A 24,247-nucleotide genomic window follows, 5' to 3' on the forward strand; every position below is an offset into this window, starting at 1 on the left:
TTTCAGCAATTATACCCATCTAATTCATTGCACCCTAGGTAGAGGTGAAGCATAAATCGGGTGTCAAACCAGGTTCGCATTATTGGAAAGCCAGCGCCTTATTCGCTGCGCCATCCCACCGCTAAATTGAAAGTATAGACTACATCAATAAATAAATAAATATAATACGGTTCTCACTGGATATCGGACTCCAAATAACCGGTTCATTGTTGACGAAATGGTGAGTTATCTTCGCTGTAGGCTACATAGTAGGCTAGGCCTACTGGTTTTGAATTGTAGATAATTTTGCGATTGACCTTCATTATACAGTGAATTACCTGATCAATTGTAGTTTCATAGTAGGTTATTATGCTTAATAGTGTTGTCGCTTGTCGGTTTTGTAAAGCGGTGTATCAATGGCAGATATGACATGTGTTGCTCTCAGAGTTTTACGAAGCAGTGTTCAGATAGCCGCGTAGTGGCGCAGCCGGGCACATTTAAAACTACAATTGATTTTCTTGTTTTGACGTTCCAAGAAGAAACAAGATGCATTGCTTTGTTGAAGTTTTTTATATGACCCGACCTGATATCAAACTTTCATCTACTGAATTAGACATTCAATCCTACACCCTGACTACTTAGCCAGTAAGTCGGTTTTAAGGTAAAGGATAGGCTTCAGGTACGAGGTACTGTACCCAAGGTTTCAAGGTCAAATAGCACAGAAAGTACTTTAACTAAACACATTTAAGTTTGGACTTTTCGAACCAAGCAGTTAGATAAGTTTTTAATTCCTGTCAGTTTGGCGTGATTTAAAGTCTTAATAAATTACGTCACAGTTGTCTGCAGTGAAACTTTGTGAGAGAGCTTGTAATCAAAACATTTTTTTTACCATTGTACAATATACAGTAGGCTATACGCTACACAGGCTATAGCTAAAAATACAATCAATTTCTGTATATGATCCTTATCATTTGTTTGTTGTTGTTCTAATCTATAGTAACCAAGTTGATCTCACGGTTGTTTTGTTTTTTTTCATCACTCTTTGGCTATATCAACGATATTCACTCATTGTTAAGCCCAATTTATCATAGTTGCTTTACGCAAAAAATACTGTCACCACTTCAAGTTTTTGGCAAGACAAATGACCGGATACCAAACCTAGGCTTTCCAGCAGCAATTGCAGGTACCCTGAGCACGCAGTTAATCACCAAGCTGCTTCAGTTGCTATTTGGTTTTTGTTAGTTTCATCTTGGTGTCATTTATTAACTTAGAATGCAATCAGATTTTAACTTTTTAAAAACACAAATTCGACATCAATTAATATTACAATTGCAAGTCGAAGTTGGAAGGGTGTCGACAGCGCTGGTTCAACTATGACTGCATGCACATTCAGTCAACCAATCAGAGTTTCCCGAAGCTTATTGGGTCAAGGACCGATCATATGGGATTTGGGTGCTGACATCTTCTTTCTGTCATACGCAGAAGGATTGATAGGACAGTCTTGGGAAATACGTTTGCATTCTTACCTAATTGCCACATACAGTCGTTTTAATCTATTACGTAGTAATATGTAGTAAGAATTATGTTCTTGTGTGTTTATGAAGAGTGAATTTACTTTGAAAGATTAAAACAATCGGTCTTTCAACTGAAAACAAGAACGACAGGAAAAATGAAATAATTTAAATTATGTGCCAAGCAAAAATAAATAATTTTTGGCAAAATAAGTCGCCGAGAAGAGATCTTTTCAAATCACTGAAAACGCTGTCAAAAGTACTTCTTAACTTCTGAAAGTCTGAACTTACTGCAAAACCTATCTTCCAATCAGTCAAGCGAGGTTACAATGTATAACGATTTTTTTTTACTTTTTATAACCCTCCACCTCGCTGTTAACAAAGTACATTCCATAGTGCTTCAACAGAAAAAAAATTGGCACAAACACAAAAGTTCCTAAGGAAGGATAGAATGGAATCAAGTTTAATCAAGGATTTTATCACAATGATTAGTTTTATTCATAAATAAATTAGATCGTGTCATCCTCGTTTTGGTTGAGAAGTCGATTAAATATTTTAGCTTTGGGCTGTTTTTTGCAAAAGCATATCTTAATAGTTTCATCTGACAAAGTACCCCTACCCATACATTGCTTAGTGCTCAAGTCTCTTATAAGCAGGCCTGCGCATTCCAAGACAATTCAATTTTAAAACTCACCAAGAAAAATCTTTTTTCTTGGTTGCAAGCAAACATCGCTGCAAACGTTTATACAACGTGACCATATTGCACAAGCGATTGTCAGAAAGTCACACTCCATAAGCTATGATCATTTTTATAGCTGCAGAAACAATACAACAAAGTATGGAATGCCTTTAGTAATTGTTACAGCAATAATCACAAGTGAAATTATCCAGCAGCCTACGCATGCAAGTCCATACCTATTTTGTTTCTCGGCAGCCGATGTACTAGTGAGTGCTCAGCCTTGTGCTGATAGCCGGGAAGAACACCCATTTCTTCACAATGTCCATAGGCTACCTATTATTTACGTCGAATGAAAAAAATAAAAATTATCATTACTCTACAGCTTGTAGCGAAAACCACATCTTTCGTGAAAGCCAATTGTGGTATGGGCATGGAATTTAATAAAAATGTGTTATCAAGCCGCATTCGTAGGTTGCAATTGTAAAAATACCTACGTTTAAAACAGAAGAGATTCAGTTATTGTAAACATAGCTGCAGTGTCTGCTTGAGTTTTGGTAGAAATATCATAAAAAAATCGAAAATATCAGGCCAACTTGTTGTCTTGAATCGGCGTCAGCTTCGGCCTGCAATGTTTTTGTAACACCTAAAAATGCAAGAGATCAAAATAAAACTTATACAAAAAGTTTGCAGCCAATCTTTGCTGAGAACATACGTTTCCTGTTAATTTATATTAAAGTTGTGGCCATCATACCGAATGCAGAGCGACCATGTTTCCGGAAAAAATCTTCGAATGTGTCGTTTCAGGAAAGGATGTGTTGTTGAAATGGCATTACAAAGGTGAAGCTTATGCTGTTATGATTTTCATGGACATAAACTGAGAATTTTTTCTACCAGCAACGATTCTATACATAACGTAGAATAATATTTAGAATTTTAAGCTATTCAATGAAATTGAGCTGCAGCCTACCGCCTGACAAAGTATAAATTTTCTAAATAAAATACTGTTGTGCAGCATGATCAGTTTATCTGAAGGAATATTATTGAATGAGTCAATATGAGTGTAATGTTTATTACATTTGTGATTTCTAAGGTGTTACCGTAGGGGAAGGTGAGGTTAGTTGGCTCATTTTCTACTAAAATGCATCTAACTTCAAATAGCTTTTCTCTACCAAGCTGCAATTTTCACCAAATATAAAGAACGCTTTACCCCAACTCCAGGACTTGTTTCTGTGCGATAATGAGTTTTCAAGTATAATTTTCAGAAGCTTCTAAACTTGCACTGAATTGAGTCCAATAACTCAATGCTGAGAGTTAATTGACTCATCTTGTAGAATAGTTGACTCATGCTGAACAGGTAGCTACAGCATGAATGGACATATTGTTGAACAATTCGAGTAAGCAATAAAGAAACTGTACGTATAACACTTCTAGTGTTCAGGGGCCAGATGGACAGAGGTTACTTATAATGACAAATTATGGCGTTTGATAAATGACCATAACCACTCTCTTCCTGCCTTTTTGTTGTCAGACCAGTTTTTGGGAACGTTGACTAGGTTTCGTTCAGCAAATCCGAAAGTTAGATTTTTTACTTTATCTATAGGCCAAAATGGGCCATGATGTTACTTTACCTAATTAATGCAGTGTCTTGCAAAACTTTTCTCCATTTCATCCGTAAAGATTTTTCTGTGCTTTGCTAACTCATTTTTACGCTGCCTGATGAACCTTTGGAAACTTTTTTTTACATACCGTAGCCTCGAAACGTTGTTTGGTGTTTTTCAAACTGCTTTACAGCACTCCGTCCAGATGTACCAGCAGTCCAGCACACATGACGTTTGCAGCTTGTTGAAACACGCGTACGGTATTGGAATTGCTCCTCAGCTTTGCGTATAGTAGCAATACAATAGATTTACAGTACGGTATTAGAATTTAAATTTTGTTTACTCTAAAAGAAGTTCTTTGTAAGTTCAACATTTCGATCTGCTATTATAAATGAATAAAAGCTACTTAGCCTTTAATTTTCACAAAAATGTCCCTTGTTCGGATGTTGCCCGCTGTAGAGTCAATTGACTCACTTAGTCAACTATAGGACGATTGCTAATTCGTTATGGAGTCGACTAACCTTTCAGTGCCTTAATTATAAAAAAACGTCTGCTATTAATTTTAAGCATAGAAGAGAGCAACCAAAATTATAGAGAATGTGCATCATACTTTAGTTATAACTTGTGAAATATATTGTTTCATATACATACTGTACCTTACGTGCTACCTATATCAAATTTTACTTTTTTTTAGTCAAAACTTGTCAACCGTTGCATTCAGACATAACTTTGTGAACATTTTATGGCTTGCATTAAATAATGCAAACAATGAAAAATGGATTAACTTTCGCGCCTTTACGCATAACTGGTTAGATATTAGCGATGAGTCAGCTATTCTGCTGAATCAACTAAATTGACCTTCTCCTACTTCTTCTGGGATAATGATTAATGTAAAGTTATCAACAACATTAAATTCACATCTAGGCTTACACCGGATTGATGAATTGACAATAAATCACGTAAGATTAATCCGTACACTTTTTAAAAATTTTGATCGAGGCTTAACTGAAAACCATTTGCTGATTTTTGAGCTACTTGATTAAAAATAGCTTTTTATCTGGAAACATAGACGTAAAAGCCAGAGATGTAGGGATGCAAATGCACCCACGAGCCTTTCAATTAGTCGAAAATTTGGGGAAATTTGATAAACATTTGGGCAAGAACTTTCAGCATGTTTCAAAAATCTATTTAAAAAAGAATATCGTCAGACTAATAAAATAATGGCGTAACTCATTTTTTCTTGTTTTGAGATAATCGAAAAAAACTGTCTACGCGGTTGTTTTTATCATATTTATTGTACAGTTAAACGAAAATAGCATGTCGATGGGAGTACAATGAGCATGTATACTTTGATTTTTTTCATTTTGCATCCCATAATGGGCTGGCATGACTTAGGCCATTTTCTGAATGCACTGACATGACTTAGGCCATTTGATATTTTGACTTTATCAATATGAGTTTTTTAACGGTGACATAATAACAGTGATAATACGACTAGAATTAACAGGAAAATCCCTAATAGCAACTCCAATCTAACGATAGGAGTTATATTTCATGCTAGACTGCATATTTCGCCCAAAAACAGTTCACAGTTGGCAAGACAAGCTGAATAAATTATCAGTAATGAGGCAAATTATCAAAAAACGAGTGGCACAATGTTGGCATTACATGTTTCATAGATTGGAGATCATGTATTTCCTCAATTTGATTGGAAGATGGCTTGAAAAAATAGGAATCCATGTAGTGTCGTTTAAGTTTGTGTGTGACCGCTGTGGCAGATCCTCCCACTGTGCAGCCTCACATAATGGGACCTTGTACAATGCCTTTCCACTGCTTTCATGATTTCGGCCTATAAGATCATGAACCGTGGGATCTTCAGCTTTCTTTCCAGGCCTAATACTCAACAACCACCATCCATCGATTTTCATAAAATCACTGTGTTGCATCCTCTGTACATTGTTGGGATGCGGTCTGATCTTGGCATTCTGGATGATAATTTCGTAATCTCTCGTCGTAAAAATGTTGTTTACCAATTTTCACTCGATAGTACTGTGCAATGTGCATGCTATCGCACTCCATTTGAGTGTGACCAGCCACGAGGTCCTTCTGAGTAATAGTGATGTCATGCTTCCATGCAAGGGCATAGTAGGCACTAGAGACATTAGAGTTACTATTTTGATATTCACACCCATCACTCCACTTTCTGTTTCATTCCAAATAGAGCAATAAGCATCTTTTGATTCAAGATTGAATAGTGTAAAATTGTGTACCTGCAGCTTGGTTTTATAATAGGCTACATACTGCTTGCCTTAGTTTTAGGACACAGAAGTACAGCCTGTAAATCCATTGTCCATACGGATTTTACTGTGCTAGCGGACTCTTTGTCTTCGTCTTCTCATTTAAAGCTTCATTCTTCAACTTGATATGGTCATCGTATTGTTCCTTGGTAATAATACTGTATTTGAATGAAACACACACGTCGCACTGACCCTTTTACGTGGTATGAACAGAGCACCCGGCAGCCCGTTGCAACCAGTTCCCCTGAAGCTGCACGTTTCGATTTTATTGGGCCGCATTGGACATGAAGCTGGCCAAGAGTGTGTGCGTAGCCCTCGCGTAGTTACGACCACCGTAAATAAACATACAAGCAAATGGCCTAAATTGTTTCAATTTGGACCTGGAACAAACAAAGCCCAATGGCGATGATATCACGGGTAATGGGGACAGGCGTGGTAGAGTTGGAAGCCTCCAGCCCGGTTTCACATATTGGCGGCGGATCTATGATAATCGTCTTCCAGTGCCTTTTGCCCACGTATTTTCCATCACAGACTGGGCCTCCAAAGCCACATACGACATCACCATCCAAACTCAATTTGAAGATCAACCAATGCTCGGACACGAGCTGGAGCCGACGATGAAAACGGAGAAGTTCTCATTATGAAATACTTCCCTAAAATAGACTGTGCTCCATGGTAGTATTCCTGATGATTCAGCAAGCTCTTTAGCTTGTGGATAAGAACTTCAGCTGCATGGAGACATGGGCCCAGGAATGGAACGAGCTGCCACATATCCCTCCTCAGTTTTCAGTTATACCAGCGCTCTCCATCCCTCCTGGAGCAGACCTCTCAAGAAAGGCATGGGTCACATTGAACAGGATCAGATGTGACGTTGGTTGCACTGGAGCTAATCTGTTTAGGTGGGGGTTGCATAATACGCCGCCCGATATGTGTCTGCTGAGCGGTAGAACAAACAATGCAACACATACTCCACGAATGTCCCATCTTACGGCCCCCAAGTGAAATCATTGGTATTCGACAACTGGACCCAACTACCGTATCATGGCTGCACGATGAGGCATTGCCAATCTAAGCTACTACAAGTCAAACGAGAGAAGAAGAAGAAGCAAGCTCTTTGTATTGCCGATGAAGTTGGGTTATGGTATAGTTTCAGAGTACAAGAATTTCTTCTTTCTGTACATTGTGACCTTTCTACAGTAATGGGAATCTACAGTAGGCAAGTCATTGAGAAATTTCGCCAAAAAGTGATTTTCCTCTTTTCCCACTTTGGCACATTTAAGCTACCTACACATAAAAGTCAATTCAAACGTTTTGAAATCTATGTTTTCCTATGTTCTCCTTCTCCCATCTGTGAAACTCAAGAATGATGGCGAAGAACTCAGCAACGAGCTTATGAAGTCGCTAAGTGTGATATTAAGATGAGAATTAATTAGGTACCGTATCCAACAATAGCTTGCTACAAAAACCTGCCATGGGTACGAGAAGACTCCGAGAAACGGCGCATTGAGAAGATCTGACCTGTATCACAGTGTGAGGTGATAAGTCGCACTACCAGAGTGCTAGGAAAAGGAAGCTTCTCAAAGGAACAGAGAGAAAACAGATTGATTTAAGTAGGGTGGTTACTTGAAAATGGCCAAGATTACGATACCTAGAATAGAAAAAACATAATTATTTTGTGTTAAATTAATCGTCTAGCCTTGTGATAAAATGAAAGCTCTATTTCTGTACAATTGAGATCGTCGTCTTCTGACCATCTGCTCTGTTGGAGGAAAGCTTAACTTCCAGCAAACGATTAAAAAGATTTGTAAAATGGCCTAAGTCATGCGTTTGAGTTAGGCCATTTGACATTTTTACAAAAATACCACTTTCCCGTTAACGTAGGTCTTAGAAAATTATGTGGCAGATGCGCTACATTTTAGGGACCTACAAAACACTAATATCTCAATTTCGTCAAAAAGTGAGTTACGCCATTATTTTATTAGTCTGACGATATTTTAATCTGGTTTTAAATTTTTCTGCTTCTTTCTCTGCATCTTTTTCCATCCTTCAACGGCCAATAATCATGTATGTATCTTTTAATTAGGCTACCTTTTCCTATCTGTTTTAATCACATAAGATTTCTAACCGTTTGTAAGAGCACAAATCAGCAAATCATCGCAAATCTGCAAATCAGCCGAATATCTAGCTACTTGTTTTCGTGTATGGACTAGAAGAGGTCGCATAGTGTTGGTTACTTGCATTGAAAACGAAATTAATGAAGCGGATATTGATGATGTTGTGACTGCTTTACTTTGCCAAAATCTGCATAACACGTCATTTGAAAGCGCTTAAGAATAACAAAAATTCTTTGAGACTAATTTTTGTGATATCATTTTAATTTCGGTTGGTGCAATAAACAGAAAGAACTATAGGCTGATAGACATACCACATACAAAAGCAAAATGTTAATCTAACTCTCACCTTCAGCGTGCAATTTGAATATAGGTTTGTTGTAAGTTAGGAACGACCAATATGACGTATGATGATTTATTGAGAAAAATTAGTGGAAAACCCTTTGAAAGAAGAATGTTTTTACTCTTCTTTTTTAATGGAATACCAAATGCTTTGCTGGCGGCAACGCTCGCATTAATTTTGTATTTACCAAAGAACTATCATTGTGCCCTTCCTGATAAAGCACTGGAATATTCAAACAAGGTAAGTTTTAAAAACAGAGTGAAACTGTTCACCAGGCATTTGATAATTAAAGTAACTCGCGTTCTTCTGGTGACTATTTACTAGGTTATCATCTTTAACATCATGAGGTAATCTAGTAAATAGTCACCAGAAGAACGCAAGTTAGGCTACTTTAAATATCAAGGTAAGTTTTTTATTCCCAAAAAAATAACATAGTGATCTGTAGGGTTGTTTGAAACAAAAACATTTCAAAATTATTTTAAATTTTTAAATTTTTTGCCTTGTTTCGATACAAAGTTTCTCGTTTATTTAACACCCAGTCATCAAGTTGTTGTCAAAAACATGCTGTTGTGTTTTCATTTTTAATTTCGTTTTATATTCCTTTTTATCTGAAAATTTTTCGGAAGGTGTTGCGACCGTGCCAAATTTTTCAACTTAATTATTTACTTCGATCTCAAGCACGATATAACGTTCGCGTTTTGTCGCTTCCACCTTTTTCTAGGCTTTTGCTATGCTGGCGTGTATTGTTTTCGCTGTGATGGTCAGAAATAAAAATAACTAAACTGAACTGAACTTGCTTCTGCAACTGCATCTGGAACACTCAGTTTTATTCAAGGTGGTCGGCTAATAGCCTACCAAAGACTGAGCTATGCATTGTTTCTTTTCTGGATGAAGCCGAGTAGAGAGAACAAGATACTGGAAAAGTTTAGTATAATGCGTTCACAATGTTACTTTATTAAATAATTGAATAATGGTAATCACTATTATGCAAAATTTAAAGTTATCAAATTATTAAGTTCGAAGTCTCTTATGAAATTCTCGCATTATGTTTCACCAGGAGGTCATCCTAGACTATTTCATTCCTCGAGAAGCAGAAAACGGCACCAGAAGCAAATGTTTGCTGTATAACCGAACCACCGACGAAGTTGCCACTTTTTTGAATAACCTTGAAATCGGAAATAGTGAGTAAACTGCCTAAATAAGCTCGAAAGAAACTATTTTAGTCAGTTTTAGAACAATGCAAAACTATTTTTCGCCTTTGAGTTTGTTTTGAAGACAGAGGAGTCGTCACGTGAACATTTGGAGGTGGTTCCATGCAAAATTAAGTTATATTTTCCCATTGAAAGATAATGCTGGAAAATTTGATTGACGCAGTTTACTTTAAATCTTACTCAAAGGCTGCATTGTCATAGCCTATTCATATTCTGTATTAAACTCTGTAAGCTACTTGTGTCAAAATCTGCGTAATACTCTGTATCCTCTGCGCATAAAAACTTTCCTCGGCTGGCTGTATTCAAGGATTATGCTGGTATGCTTTGCTGCAGCCATTAAAACATATTTCTAAATAATACAAAAAAGCAGTGGGTCTTCATCTTCTGCTGCATGAGTTCCCGAATTTTCTAAAGAGTGACACAATAAGAAGGCTTCTTAGAAAGTAATCTCTGGTTTCAATTCTCAAAAAAAGAAAACCAATCGAGACAAAAAATTCTCAACTGAAGTTTTGTTTTGAAAATTTTCAACATGGGCCTATTTGTACTTTGAGAAGGCCTACTCACAAAGTTAACTTTTTTTGTTTTAGATTTATTACGAAGAAGGCGATGGTCTTCCTATTTATGAACTTCTTCATGTTTAAAAACGACTGTAAAGGGAAAAAGCGAAGCTTTTTTGTCTTAGAAGAAATTATTTTGTAACGATACTAAACCGAAACAGATAAAAAAGAATATTTGGGTCGGACAAAAGCCTTTGCTCCAGTGTTTTTGTTATTGTGTTGCTTTTTAGCTTAAGAACTATTAGAACTCAATACCGGTATGGAAAACAAAACTAGTTTTAGCAATCAAGATGCTGTGGTGTTTCGCATTTTTAAAAGTATAATTCTGAACAATTATAATAAAAACAACATTTATTTAGATTCTTTAACAACCTTGAGACCCGATGAAAATGATACAACAATCCCATGCAATGCTGGCCATGACTTTTCAAACCAGTACGGAATCAAATCCGCAGCCACAGAAGTATGATAGTTGACAATCAGTTTCACTGTTAAACATTACCATTTCGTTGCCATAGCCTATCGCTCTTTTCGGCTGGAATAATATTTTACATCGATGATGATTTTTTAATACAATAGGCTACCGTACTATCAAGTATCTGAAATAAAAACTAAATTCTCATCACACTCGCATGCAAAAAAGTAATAGGTTACATTAATAATAATGTGGAACATATAGTAACATTCAAAATTTAACAAAGATTTCGCAAATCAGAAATTTGAAAAGTATGCCTACTGTATAGTTAAAATCTGAAAATCTTTATCTGTATTTCTAGCTGGCTATTTAAATACAGTAGATCCTTCCCAAAATAGTCCAGGTTTTTTGACTTGAGAAGGCCATGGAAAATCCATTGCAACATCACTAGTTGTTTTGTGCTGGTCGTGAAAATATACAGTAGCTAAAATAAGCTCACTGACTGCGGTATTATTGGAAATATTAGTTTGATTGCAAACATAGGGGCCATTTTGATACTTAAGTCCCCTATGAGAAATGGCTTTCTCCAATCTTCCTCTTCTTTTGTTGGTTCTCCATGATGGTTTAGTTTGTGACAAGCAAACAGATTCATGTTTATGTTTAAATCTTGGAAAATGTAGTCTCGAACTAGTTGTAGACTAAAATAGTGGTGCCTTTTTCAAATCAATAAAGAATCTATTTCTAAAAAGTGAAAGGTCTTGAAGAGTTTCAAACATTATTCCTTCGCCGACCAATTAATTTGAAAAAAGTTTGTTGCCAATGCATATAAGGCTATCTGTGAGTCGGAAACAATTTTGTCAACCGCAAACACACGTCTCATTTAAAATCACAGGAAAACACTGTCGGTCACATTTTATTGTAAACACAAGAATGCAAGACAGGATGCAGTTTTCTGAAGTAATTGCTTTTTCTGTGTGATTAATGTTGTCAGTGAGCCACGCCTCTCCTGAGAGATTTTGTTTCTGACTGCGCTAAAGCCGCAAAGATTGTCCGACTAAGTTTCTGGTACCCGGACATTTTGCCAAAAGACATTTTGCCGAATGGACATTTTGCCGAAACTCATTTTGCCGAAAGGACTAATTGTCGAAAGGACTAAATGCCGAATGGACAAATTGCCGAAATTATACAAATGCATTATAATGTATTATCATAACCTAATAACACATAAATGTCATTCACAAACAGATTTCACTCACAAATTATGTGCGACAGCCCGTAAGTATCCGACAGAAGTGTTATATGTATTGTATAAGCAAACGTCTAATACTGATCTCCAAAACCTGTGGAGACTGCATATATACTTATAGATGAGACTTGGTGTCACTTAAACTAATACTGATTTTCAAAACTGTGGAGACTGTATATAAAGCAATTTTTAGGCAAACAACAGTAGCAAAGTAATTACTACTTCAAAGCCACTGCTTGCATGGTAACGAGACTTGGTGTCACTTCAAAATAATTACCAGTTCGAAGGCACTGCTTGCATAGCAATGAGACTTGCGACTTGGTGTCACTTCAAAATAATTACCAGTTCAAAGGCACTGCTTGCATAGCAACGAGACTTGGTGTTGCTTCAAAGTAATTTTTAAGCAAACAACAGTAGCAAAGTAATTCTATTTCAAAAGCACTGCTTGCATAGTAACGAGACTTTGTGTCACTTCAAAGTAATTTTTTCCAAATTGTTTCGGCAATTAGTCCATTAGGCAATTAGTCCTTTCGGCAATTAGTCTGTTCGGCAATTAGTCCTTTCGGCAATTTGTCCATTCGGCAAAATCAGTGCCGGTCTTTGGGGTGTGCAAACCGTGCAATCGCACAGGGCCCGCAAATTAGGGGGCCCGCAATTTACTCAGAAAATGCAGTAATTTTGTCATTTCCAATGGAAAAATTTAACAAGTGAATTCAAAAAAGGAATTAGCAACAAGAAAACATAGAGACTCAACGGGTGCAACCTACTTCGTCCCTTGAACATTTCGTACCCTGAAAAGATCGAGAAAAAAAAAAACAACATAGCCGAAGTCGCTGATCGGAGTTGCCGCAAACATTTCAAAATTTCTCTCGATCTTTTCAGGGGACGAAATTTGATTTTGTTACTCCGATTTCAGGGTACAAAATAAGTTACATCCAGACTCAACATAGAGACATAGCTGTATTTCCGAAAAAAGCCAAAGAAAGCATGATTTTATCCTTTTGCTATGTCACCGGACAGCACCATTTTACAGTAATATTCACACCCAAATTTTTGTTGAACATGCTCTCAGAATGCCCCAAACTCAAAGTAATTTTTCAAAAATTTCTGGGGGAGGCCCCGGCCACTGGGTATCGCCTTCGGCAAAGACGTCGCCAGTCTTCGCCCGCTAACCGTCAAACCACCTCCCTCCCCTTTCAAAATATCTAACTACGCTACTGAATTGGATCATTGTCATTGGGGCCCACAAAGCATATTCCGCACAGGGCCCGAAATACCCTAAGACCGGCACTGGGCAAAATGTCCTTCGGCATAATGTCCTTTCGGCAAAATGTCTTTTGGCAAAATGGGTTTCGGCAAAATGTCCGCGCACGAAGTTTCTAATGGAGAAGCGTTTCTTTGATCCCTTTTCCAAAAGGCAGCAAATCAATGACATTATCAATATAATCTGTAAGTCCACAATGAAACAAATCGGTTTTCCGAGTCGTAAGTTGCATTTTAAGTAGGCTACTAATAATTTTGTTGCCTTTTTTCAGTTTGATTTATCCTGTGAGAACATTGGTATAAAGCCGATTATCTTCACAATCTATTTCGCAGGAGTTTGTGTTGGAACCTCATCTGGATTCTTATCAGACAAGTAGGCAAGGCTTATCATATCGAAATCTGCATTGCTCTAGCAAACATTGGTGTAGCTTATAGGCCTACATGAGAGAAATAATAACACGCTATTACAGAAGTGCGAAAACTTTTTAAAATAAGATAGGAAAATGCAACATGTAGGCCTACTAAGGGGCCGAACTGCTAGGCTACTTATTGTTTATCAGACTAAACGTTTATTTCAGACCTTGCGATCCATATGAGGCAAAGAGAAATTTACTTTCATGTAACATGCACTATAGACAGGGTAGCCATACCGTCTTAATTTCTAAGATTTGTCCTTATTTTGAAGGACAATGTCTTAGAAAAATTGATTGTCCTTATTGCTAAGAAATGTCTTTGTGTTTGACGTGAGTTCTTATTTTGTTTTATTTTCAACAATTTAAAACCTCCAATCTGTTTTTTTTTTTGGAACATTTCAATAAGTGGTATCGATTTGAGCAGCATCCTACGCACATCAACTGAACCTTGCTAAGAGATCAAACAATTGAGTACGAGGAATTTAAGGGGCTAGCGAAGTAAATTGATCCACCAATGGCAATGAAAGATAAGTTGTTCGATAAGGTCTCGGCTGTTAATGCTCTACTTAAGGCTGTTAATGCTTCTTAACTTAAGAAGATTCCAGATGATGTGTTCCGCAAGGATGAACCAGAGGACAAGTGGATAAAGATCTTTACTGGAGGCGACTCTTTTCCGTTGCTCTACAAGGTGGTTAGTATCATCTTGTCCCTTCGGTCAGTAATACGTTTGTGCAGCGAGTGTTCTCTCTTGATTTGGCTCAATGGACCGAAGAAAGGAACGGACTTGATGAAATGACAGGCAAATCTCTGCTACAAGTATAAGTTAACCTAGACCTGAGCTGTCCTGAGATGCACGGAGCATTTTCTACGAACAAGGAGTTGCTGGAATAGATTGCTTCTGGCAAAAAATATGACATGTAATATATCATGGCTCGTGTAAATGCAAAGATTTGACGTTTGTTTCTTTTCGTAGAAAAGTTATATTTTTTGGTTGTCCTTATTTTGGAGTCTAAGTCGATGGCAACCCTGTCTATAAGACATATGCCACAAATTAGACGTTAGACGCATTACAAACTAATTATACGCATTAGGCGTAACAATTAGACGCATTAGGCGTATACGTTCAGAATAAGGTTATACGAGATACATTGTTTGTTTGTAGTGTTGATGAAACGATGACACTAAGAAACAATTCGATTTCATGAGCGACGACATTAAAGAACTAACTAAAATTTTGCAGGGTTAAATAATCGCAAAAAAGCCTTCCTTATCAAGGCCTCAAAGGTAGTTATGCGACAAGAGATCTGAAGCTCACTGATGTTGATGTGACAAGGCAGTCCATGTAAAATATGAAACGAATTGTTATACGCCACTCGAAGACGATGAATACTAGAACACAGAAATTTAATCCATAGTTGACTGCCACAGCGTACCAGAGATGTACGTATACGCCGCAAATTGTACACCGTAGACTTGCGGCGTAGACTTTTTGTTTACACTAACGCTTGCGGCCACATTTTTTTGGATAGTTGTCGCTTGAGACTACGCCGTAAAGTTTTCGCGTTTTTTAGCGCATAGCGTCAACGCATACTTTTTAATGTATTAGCTGTTGTTTGCATTCTTTTTTATCAAACTTTCCAAATTTTGAATAAGTTGAAAGAATGTTTTCAATGGACAAAGACATATTGAAACCAAAACACAGCAAAATATCAGATGAACACTTTCAGATGCTTGTGTTTCTTCGTGGAAATTCAAAATAAAACTTGTTTGTTTTGAGTGGTTTACAGCGTGTGAATGTGTGGCACCTCGCAAACAAAATGAGTTTACGCTAGTGTATGCGCTGACACTGACGCCGCCAAATTTTTTTACAAGTTACGTTGACGCATACGGCGTATGGTTTTTCGAACGTTTGCGTTTACGCTGACGGCGTCAATATTTTTTGTATGCGCGTACATCACTGCAGCCTACATACAATTACATACATGTGAATAAACACTGATTCATATTGCTAGCTTTTACTATAAAGTCGCTGCAAGTAGACCACAAGCAGATACAAAAATATCAAGAATAGACGTTAGTGAGGAGTGCAACTGCATTGTATGTTATAGCGTTTAAAGCAGGAAATTGAAAGAAGAAAAATTGCAACATGGTATTGCAACAACATAGGTCTTAACCTTATTTTAGGGAAAACTAGATAGAAATGAAAGAGCCTCACACAAAGTGAAAAATATCGCATGCAGCGGCGGCCGCAAACGCTTAGAAAAACATTCTCGTCAGAAAAAACATTTAAAAAACTTGTCGTTGGCATAAATTCTAGTCATAAAATGTTTTTGTAAGTCCAGGCGATTTGATGTTGTTAATTTTAAAAGTCGAAACGTAGACTGCACTGAAGAATTCATACCAATTCACTTTTACAGATTTGGCAGACGGCCTATTTTCTTAATATTCACATTTGCTTTATTTCTCACATTCATCTTGCAAAGCTTTGCACATGCAACTTGGTCTTATGCAGTTACTTTGTTCATTGGCGGAATGACAAACTTAGTCAACTACATATGCGGATTTGTACTTGGTAAGTGGGAACTGTTGGAAGAGAAACTTCTTTGTTTGTTGAGTCTGTAGGCTTTTTGCTCGTTACATGTTACAATGTTTCATTATTGTCATTATAACCGTTAGCCTACCCTACATGTTACAAGTCGATACGAAATCAAGACAACGAATTTTGTCTTGAAACGAGAAACAAGCTTTGGAAATATTGTGGTCAGTTATTCAAGAAACTATTTAGTTCATCAGCTATTTTTTTTTAACTTTTGACTCTCTAATCAAATTGATAGTTGTAGATTAAAAAAAAACAAAAACAAGATGTTTATGTCATTATGCAAAATAATTAGCACGTGAGCATAGCCTACTAGCGTGCCAAATGAATATTCTACTGTACATATTTTGCACAACTTGTAATTTTTCTAATTGTAATTGACGCAATTTGGCAGCTTTTTTATGAAGCCACTTTTTCCCAAATATTGTAGGTAGTTTTTGTCCTAATTTGAGGCGTTTTTTTGACAACAAAAGGGGCAAATGCCCTCCTTGCTCCCTGACTGGAACGCTCATGCTTGGCCGGTTATGTAGTAGTTCAATTTGATGCACCAAAGCTCTTCTTGGTTAATTATTACTGTATGAAAAGGTATAAACGTCTTGGACTGAAAAGAAAAGTAATGACAAAGTTTTGGAATAAGCAAAAACAGAAAGAAGATTTATAACAACTACAACAGTTCGAAAGCGCTAGATGCAATTTGTAGGTCTTGGTCGACAAAGATTCATTTATTTAAAAACAGTGCCTGAATCGATGGGCCACGAGCACAATAATCAAAACTAACAATTTTATACGAATGTCAAACGACAGAGAAGTTTAGAAGACCATCATCGCCACCGTCTGTATTAGATTAGGCTTTTAATCATCAACACCATAAAGGCTATATTTATTTTTTTTATGTCATTTCATTTTTTCTCCAGGCACTGAAATTACAGTTCCGGAAAAAAGAAACTACCTTTCTATTAGCTCCTTTGTTGCCTTCTCTTTTGGATACGGAATCGCAACTGGAATATTTTACTTAACACTCGATTGGCGGTGGAGTTTAAGAATCTATGGACTGTTGGGTATCGTTTATATAGCTGTAATTTGGTAAGAGTTGTTTACCTGAAAGTGCGTGACTTACAGTATGTACAGAATCCGTATCTTAGGTTTTGTTTGCACGCAGAAATTGGCAGATTGTGTTTGTATTCAATTAAAACTGCATTAGTTTGTGTCGTGAGACAATCAGGAAAACATAACTTACCAAAAAGGAATTTTAACTGTATTTTGTCATTGTAAATAAAAACACATCTTTGTCTTCTTTGCATATTTCTGTATGCACGCCAAAGAAGGTTGCTATTTGTTCTTCAAAGGTTTAACTAGGTTATCAGATCAAAATTCTTCAAGGGTCTTTTGGTAATCAAAATGTAAACACTCTTTTTGACAAGAACTGTATGGTTTCTATCATGGTCCAGTTTTAACAGTTATCATTTTTTACCAGTGCAAGACTATTATTTGAAACACTTTGAAGGTTTACTCCTGAATCTCCGCGTTGGTTAATGGCAAATGGAAGAGTTGAAGAAGCAAAAAAGATCTTAAAGATGATTGCAAAATACAACAACAAATCAGAGAGAGATATCGAAGACATGCTTGGCGACGTTGGAAAGGTTGTTAAGATAATGATTGCTGATTATATTCTTAGTCACGTAATAAAACTGATGTTCAATTATTATCGAAGACATAACAAATTTAGTATTTTTAAGATTAACTTTCAAAATAGCACAACCAGCGTATAGCTCAGTTTACCATCCATATCCCTTCTCGTGGAAAGTTTTTACCCATATACAACTTATATCAATACGTGGATTGTAATGACTGACTGTCTTCATCAAAACTCAAAGCTGTCTATGACTTAGTGGGCCTACATAGTTAATTGGTTAATAAATTTATAACATTTATTGTAGCTCACCATTCACACATATCCGATTGAATAAGAGCTGCTTTGCCTACCACAAAATTTGCCCTTAAAATTTCAAAAGGTGACATAAATATAGTCGCAAGATCAACATTAAAATAATCAGGCCACCACTTAGTCTTATAGTTTATAGATTAATAGACACCTGAAATGTTTTATTTACTGTAGGTTTGGTTGACTGAACAAAGGACAATCCTTTTCGTGGCCAAAAGCATAGTTTTAGGCCAAACATGCTCGATTTATGCTGTATATGGATTTGTTGATGATTAAAATTTAAATAACCAATTTGAATAAAAAGATTTAAATAATTAACCCATTATTGCCTTTGTTATCTTGTTTGTTTTGTTTGTTTATCTTTATCCTGCATTGCGGGAAAGCGGACTTGAGCGCTATGCATCGGTGTACGCCTTCCGACATACACCTGACCCACGCTGCAGCCGACGGCAATGTCTGTTTCCGGTTGTCTACTCTACTTATGACGTAAATTTGGTACTACCCATTACTCGAAATCGATCACTAGGTAGAGGCAATTATCGTAAAGTTTCTTGCCCAGAGAAACAACAGCAAGTGTGGGTGGCTGGAGTCGAACATGCAGGCTCTCGACTGCGAGCCCAACGCGCTAACCACTCGGCCACGGCTGCCGACTTGATATGATATGTTTTCAGCATAACACAGTTTTGTTTTTTTCCCAACGTGACACATTTAGGAAGCTAAAAAGTTAATGGATGAGGAACGAGAGCGAACCGCAAACGAAACAAGAGCATCTAAGCGAGGGGTCATCAGAGAAATGATAACAACTCCAAAAGTATTACTGATCTTGTTTGCTGATACCTTTTCTTGGTAAGTAGGCCTATCAACGGCGTAGGCTTAGCCTATTATTATATAGCAAAAATGATGCGGACAACAATTTTTCAGTCTACCATTTGCAATATTTTTTGAAGTCACGCTGCATTGCAACCGCTTTTCTCACATAAAAAAATAACCCCCACTGCACAAAATAAACGGCAACTACCGTAATTATCCAGAAACACGTCATAGACCCTATAGTGACTGCTGCTAACGTGTCAACACGTTGACTACCGTGTATCTACGCCCGATGATCTTCTAATCTAGCTCCAGAATCCAGATACCAGCACATATTCGTACAGATAGCTGTAGGCCTATGACAGATGTGGCCACCAGTCAGAGATTAAGAGCCTCTTTTATAACTTTGTAAACTGCAAAAGCCACACTCACATTACCACTCTGTCTCTTCTTTACTCAAACATATTAGCTTAGCTGGATTTATTGTAGACTAAATGTTACACACAAATACAGAAATGACAGAAATTAACTATAGTCACCTATTGTTATGCATGTTAGGCTGCAATATTTAGTAAAACTTTTAAAAATACTTGTCTTGAACAATCTTCTTCAAATCTAGCTTGTAACTTATTTCGTTGTTGCCAATCGAAGTAATTCACTCATGTGCAGAGCCTCTGAGAGAAATTTTCACTAGGGGTACGAAGAGTCATTCCGGGGCCCCCTTTCACTACGGGCCACCTTTGTCTTGGGCAAAACGCGTAATGTTTGCTTAGACGGTCCTTCTGCCACTCCCATCATCGTCAGCAAACATTAAAACAACCTAGTTCACATTGTAATCTTGTATTGTTTTTTCCACATGTGCTGTTGATGCAAATAAAAAGAACTTCTCTCAGAACTTCTCAGACATATTGTACACCATACAACATTTTACTGCAGAATTGGACATCTGTGCACAATAATAGTATCAGGCTGCAATAAAACTATTATTTTGTGTTGTGCATATCATGTGATCTGTCCCTCGCCGATTTGTGTATCCTGCACTGAATTCTTGTGTCAGATGTTGATGGTGCTGTTGAGAGGTGTCGCTTGTACAGCTTCAATGTAAAATTCTCAAATTGATTTATTTATTTCTTTTAGATGTACCGGTAGTCTATAATTATTCCTGATGAGGACACTGTGTGGTGTCGAAAACGTTGGATTTAGTAGTTTTTTTCTTGTTTTTTTGTGTATTTAATAAAAAATGTTAAATCAGTTGTTACTGAACACTCGTGTTACCTGTAGCCTATCTGGTACAAGTCAAGCTCTCTACCAAGGCTCAAACATAACATCTTGTTGAAACATAATCAAATTAATCAACTGACCAATAACCTTTCTTCATTAACTTTTGCATTCACCACATGCTCAGCAGAAGTGAAGGATAGAAGTCACCCTTTTTACTCCGGCTCCGTTCCTGCTCCGAAAGTGTTCTCCGGCTCCAACTCCGAAATTCATTTTGAAGTGAAATAACGGCAAAACTACCTTTTTCAAATAGTTTTTAAAAAACACAAAAAACCCAAAAGCACCCGGGCTTTTTGCCCGGGTTTTAGGCCTACTCAAACCTGCTTTTGCTACACTATGCTAAGCTACCACAACAACAACCTACTTGAAATCTGTCTTGTAGGTTTTGTGTTAGTTTGGTATACAATGGAATATCGCTCAACGTGCAAGCTCTTAGCGGAAACATCTTCGTTAACAACACTTTGTTGGGTTTGATGGAACTTCCAGGATATTTTGTGGCCTATCTTGGTGTTAAATACATCAGTAGATCATTAAGTCACGGAACACTGATGATAGGGAGTGGACTTTGTTGCATGGGAGCTGCCCTATTGAACGCAGGTAACTAAATTATAACCGACCATTGACTACCTTAAGTTGCTACAGCCATAGTGCATTAAATTTATATCCTAGTAGCTATGATATTGATCACGTATAAACTTTTGTTAGGCTGACAGAAATCTGTGAGTAACTGAGATCAGGAGTGTGCAATTTGCGAATAGATTACAGCGTGAATTACATCCAGCCGACCAAGAAATAACATTAACTCTCAATGTGGTCACCGGCCATATAGCCTACATGGAGTAGACTAGTTTTGAATGTTATCGCGGGCCGCACAAAAGCGGCAGGCGACAACTTTCAAAACTGAAAGCTAATTTAATATATTCGTTAACATTGAATTTATTTTGAAAACTGAAAAGTTTGGGTGTTCATCAGGATAATTATCGTTTCTAGCACTAGTTGCTACGTTCATCTGATGAAATTGAAAGTGAAATTAACAACAAACAAGATGGTTTATTGCTTCACTGACGTTTCGGGCACCATGACAATGCGCATCATCAGAGCGAATAACATACAAAATAAAATTTCACCAGGTTATATACTGCAGCGATTGAAGGCAAGAAAAAATAAAACACGCAATATTTTAAAAATTGGCCAATGATGTGTGAGCGGTTACTTTCCACGTTAAATTACGTAAAAACTTCCAACAATAGACATAAAAATTCGAAGCGGTGACTACAACAGAAAAAGTGCGATTGAAGGCAAGAGAAATAGAACACAATGTTTTAAAGATTGGCTAATGATGTGCGATTACGCACCTTTTACCAAAACCTTATAAATCATTACTGTCTCGACATGCAGGCTTCAAGCCTACTTAAACACAGTTGGAAACGTTATTGCAATCTAATTTTGTCTAGAATTTCTAGTGGTCTTCAGTGCTTCAAATTTATGTTTATTGTTGGAAGTTTTTACGTAATTTAACGTGGAAAGTAACCGCTCACACATCATTGGCCAATTTTTAAAATATTGCGTGTTTTATTTTTTCTTGCCTTCAATCGCACTGCAGTATATAACCTGGTGAAATTTTATTTTGTATGTTATTCGCTCTGAGGATGCGCATTGTCATGGTGCCCGAAACGTCAGTGAAGCAATAAACCATCTTGTTTGTTGTTAATTTCACTTTCAATTTCATCAGATGAACGTAGCAACTAGTGCTAGAAACGATTGAATTTATTTATCACTGTACATTAGTTCAAAATAAAAAAATTTTATGTGGTAGATTGGTCTCATGTATAGTTCGTTTTACAGTTAGTCCTCAAGCTTCCACTGTGGTCGGATTGATGGGAAGAGGTCTGAACGCTGGTGCGTTTTATTTGGTCTACATTCACACTGCTGAAATCTTTCCTACTATATTACGCAACAGCAGTATGAGTGTTGGATCATTGGCTGGTCGGTTGGGGGCAATAGTGTCTCCCTACATTGTCTATATGGGTAAGTTAGTAAAACGTGAAAACAAAATCAAACGAGTTTTAACCAAGCTATATGGAAAAAAAGGCTGGAAAATATTGAGACCTTTTAATTATGTAAAAGTAGAGAACTCGTTTTTCGCACTGCGTCCCTATCAATGAAAAAAAAAAAGGCATGATCTAGATTCTAGATAACAATCACAGCCCAACTCTCGGTCAACATCCAAATTATGGTAACCATTCCCGAGATGCTAGATACCCTTTAAGCCAGTGCTTCCCAACCGGTGAATCGCAAAGCATTTCTAAATGTTACTGAATGTTAAAATTTTCTAAAAATTACCGACATAACTATGGATTTCACAAGCCGCAGTTTGGTCTTGAATATTGAACAGTACTGCGCCTTCGCTACTCTTATCTTCACTTCATTATGTTTCTCGGCAGCCGATTTGTAGCAAGAATTGACAGCGATAGACACGTGTTTGGCTTAGCGTGGAAGCTACACCGTTATGGTTGGCGAATCGCAGCTGCTCGCTGTACTAGTGAGTGCTCAGCCTTGTGCTGATAGCCGGGAAGAACGCCCCTTTCTTCACAATCACTTCATTTGTTGACTTTCCATTTTCATGTATTGTGCACCCTGTTTTCTATTAGATCGGGAAATTATTGCATTATGATTACGTAACAATTATGCAACAATATAAAAAATATGTAACAATTAGATGTGTTGTGACGCATTAACTATTTCAGTACGTACGCCAATAGTAAATATGCCATAATAAAGATGTCAAATCTCATTGTGGGTTGCACAATAAAACTTGCATTAAAAGTGGGTCGCAAACTGAAAAAGGTTGAGAAGCACTGCTTAAGCCTTAAGGTATCTCTGAGCATGGCCTGTAAATATTGGTCGCCATAGTAGGCTACGGCACATACCAATCAACTTAGTGCCTCAGACAATAAATACATATGGTTGTATTCGAAACAAACTTCATGCTAATGGGCACGAAATTTTGTTTTGGGCTCAACAATGCTGTAGTGTAAACAAAAGTGGTCTTTATGCTGGTGACGTTTTGAAAAGAAGCATAAAACAATCGGTTTATCATTCTTTAAACTTACAGTTGAACTGCGCGGAATGTACTCTCCTTATATAATGATGAGTCTACTGACCATAGCTTCAGGTCTACTAACTCTCTTTGTCTTACCTGATACTAACAACAAGGAATTGCCAGAAACAGTAAAAGATACGTTGAAGCTGAAAAGGTAATATTTGTGCAAGGCAGGCCCGTAGCCAGCCGGGGGCCAGGGGGGGCCTCGCCCACCCTGGCAAAATCCCAACATTCTCGAGCAACAGCTACAATTACAATGATTTAATTTTTTCGGCCCCCCTTGCTCTGCGGTCTGGCTACGGCCCTGGTGCAAGGCTTTCCAAATTATTCCCTCAGCGTTACTACGACCCTCCAACAAATAGTCACGTTGGCAGTTGATAGCTGCCAGTGCTGATTGACAGCTATGCAGTCATAATAAGTACGGTAGTCAGCGCTTCATTTTCTATTGATAGGTCTTCGCAGGTCAAGTCAATCAGATTTCTATTTTTGGTTTTGTGACGGACTCGAGCATATATTCTTTTGATAAAAATACCTCTACGACTGATATTAGGCGCTTTGAATGACGCCCTTGAACAAAATTACCATAATATTGACTCATAGACTTTATTTTCGATGTAGTAGTAGCGAGAGCACTAAATGTAGTTTAGCTGTAAACGAACAATTTCATATTTCAAATTATGTAACTTTGCAGTTACCGTATACGTATGTTTTTGTTGCAGTTTGTATAGAACTTGCTGCCGCAGCAAAAAAGATGAAAACAAATACGTTGAGGTCATTTGCAAGAAGGAAGGTGTTACCGAGGTGTTGACATAATTTGACCATTCCTGGAAATGTACTTCCCAAACAGAACACACATCAGCCACCACTGATATTTGTCATCGACATTGTAACTTCA

The 24,247-nt window shown here is 37.3% G+C and overlaps 1 protein-coding gene across 1 annotated transcript; it reads left to right on the top strand.

The window, feature by feature from the left end:
* Positions 1-8,572: 8,572 nt before the first annotated feature.
* Positions 8,573-24,209, top strand: LOC145771636 (solute carrier family 22 member 21-like). The gene is made up of 12 exons (XM_082583357.1): positions 8,573-8,758; positions 9,576-9,699; positions 10,646-10,749; positions 13,483-13,583; positions 16,041-16,195; positions 17,134-17,302; positions 17,724-17,859; positions 18,874-19,007; positions 20,632-20,846; positions 22,095-22,277; positions 23,365-23,506; positions 24,072-24,209. The coding sequence occupies exons 1-12, from the start codon at positions 8,576-8,578 to the stop codon at positions 24,163-24,165; spliced, it is 1,740 nt and encodes a 579-aa protein (XP_082439483.1). The 5' UTR covers positions 8,573-8,575; the 3' UTR covers positions 24,166-24,209.
* The last annotated feature ends 38 nt before the right edge of the window (positions 24,210-24,247 follow it).

Source organism: Aplidium turbinatum, chromosome 6 (assembly GCF_918807975.1).
Source record: "Aplidium turbinatum chromosome 6, kaAplTurb1.1, whole genome shotgun sequence".
Taxonomy (NCBI): Eukaryota; Metazoa; Chordata; class Ascidiacea; order Aplousobranchia; family Polyclinidae; genus Aplidium; species Aplidium turbinatum.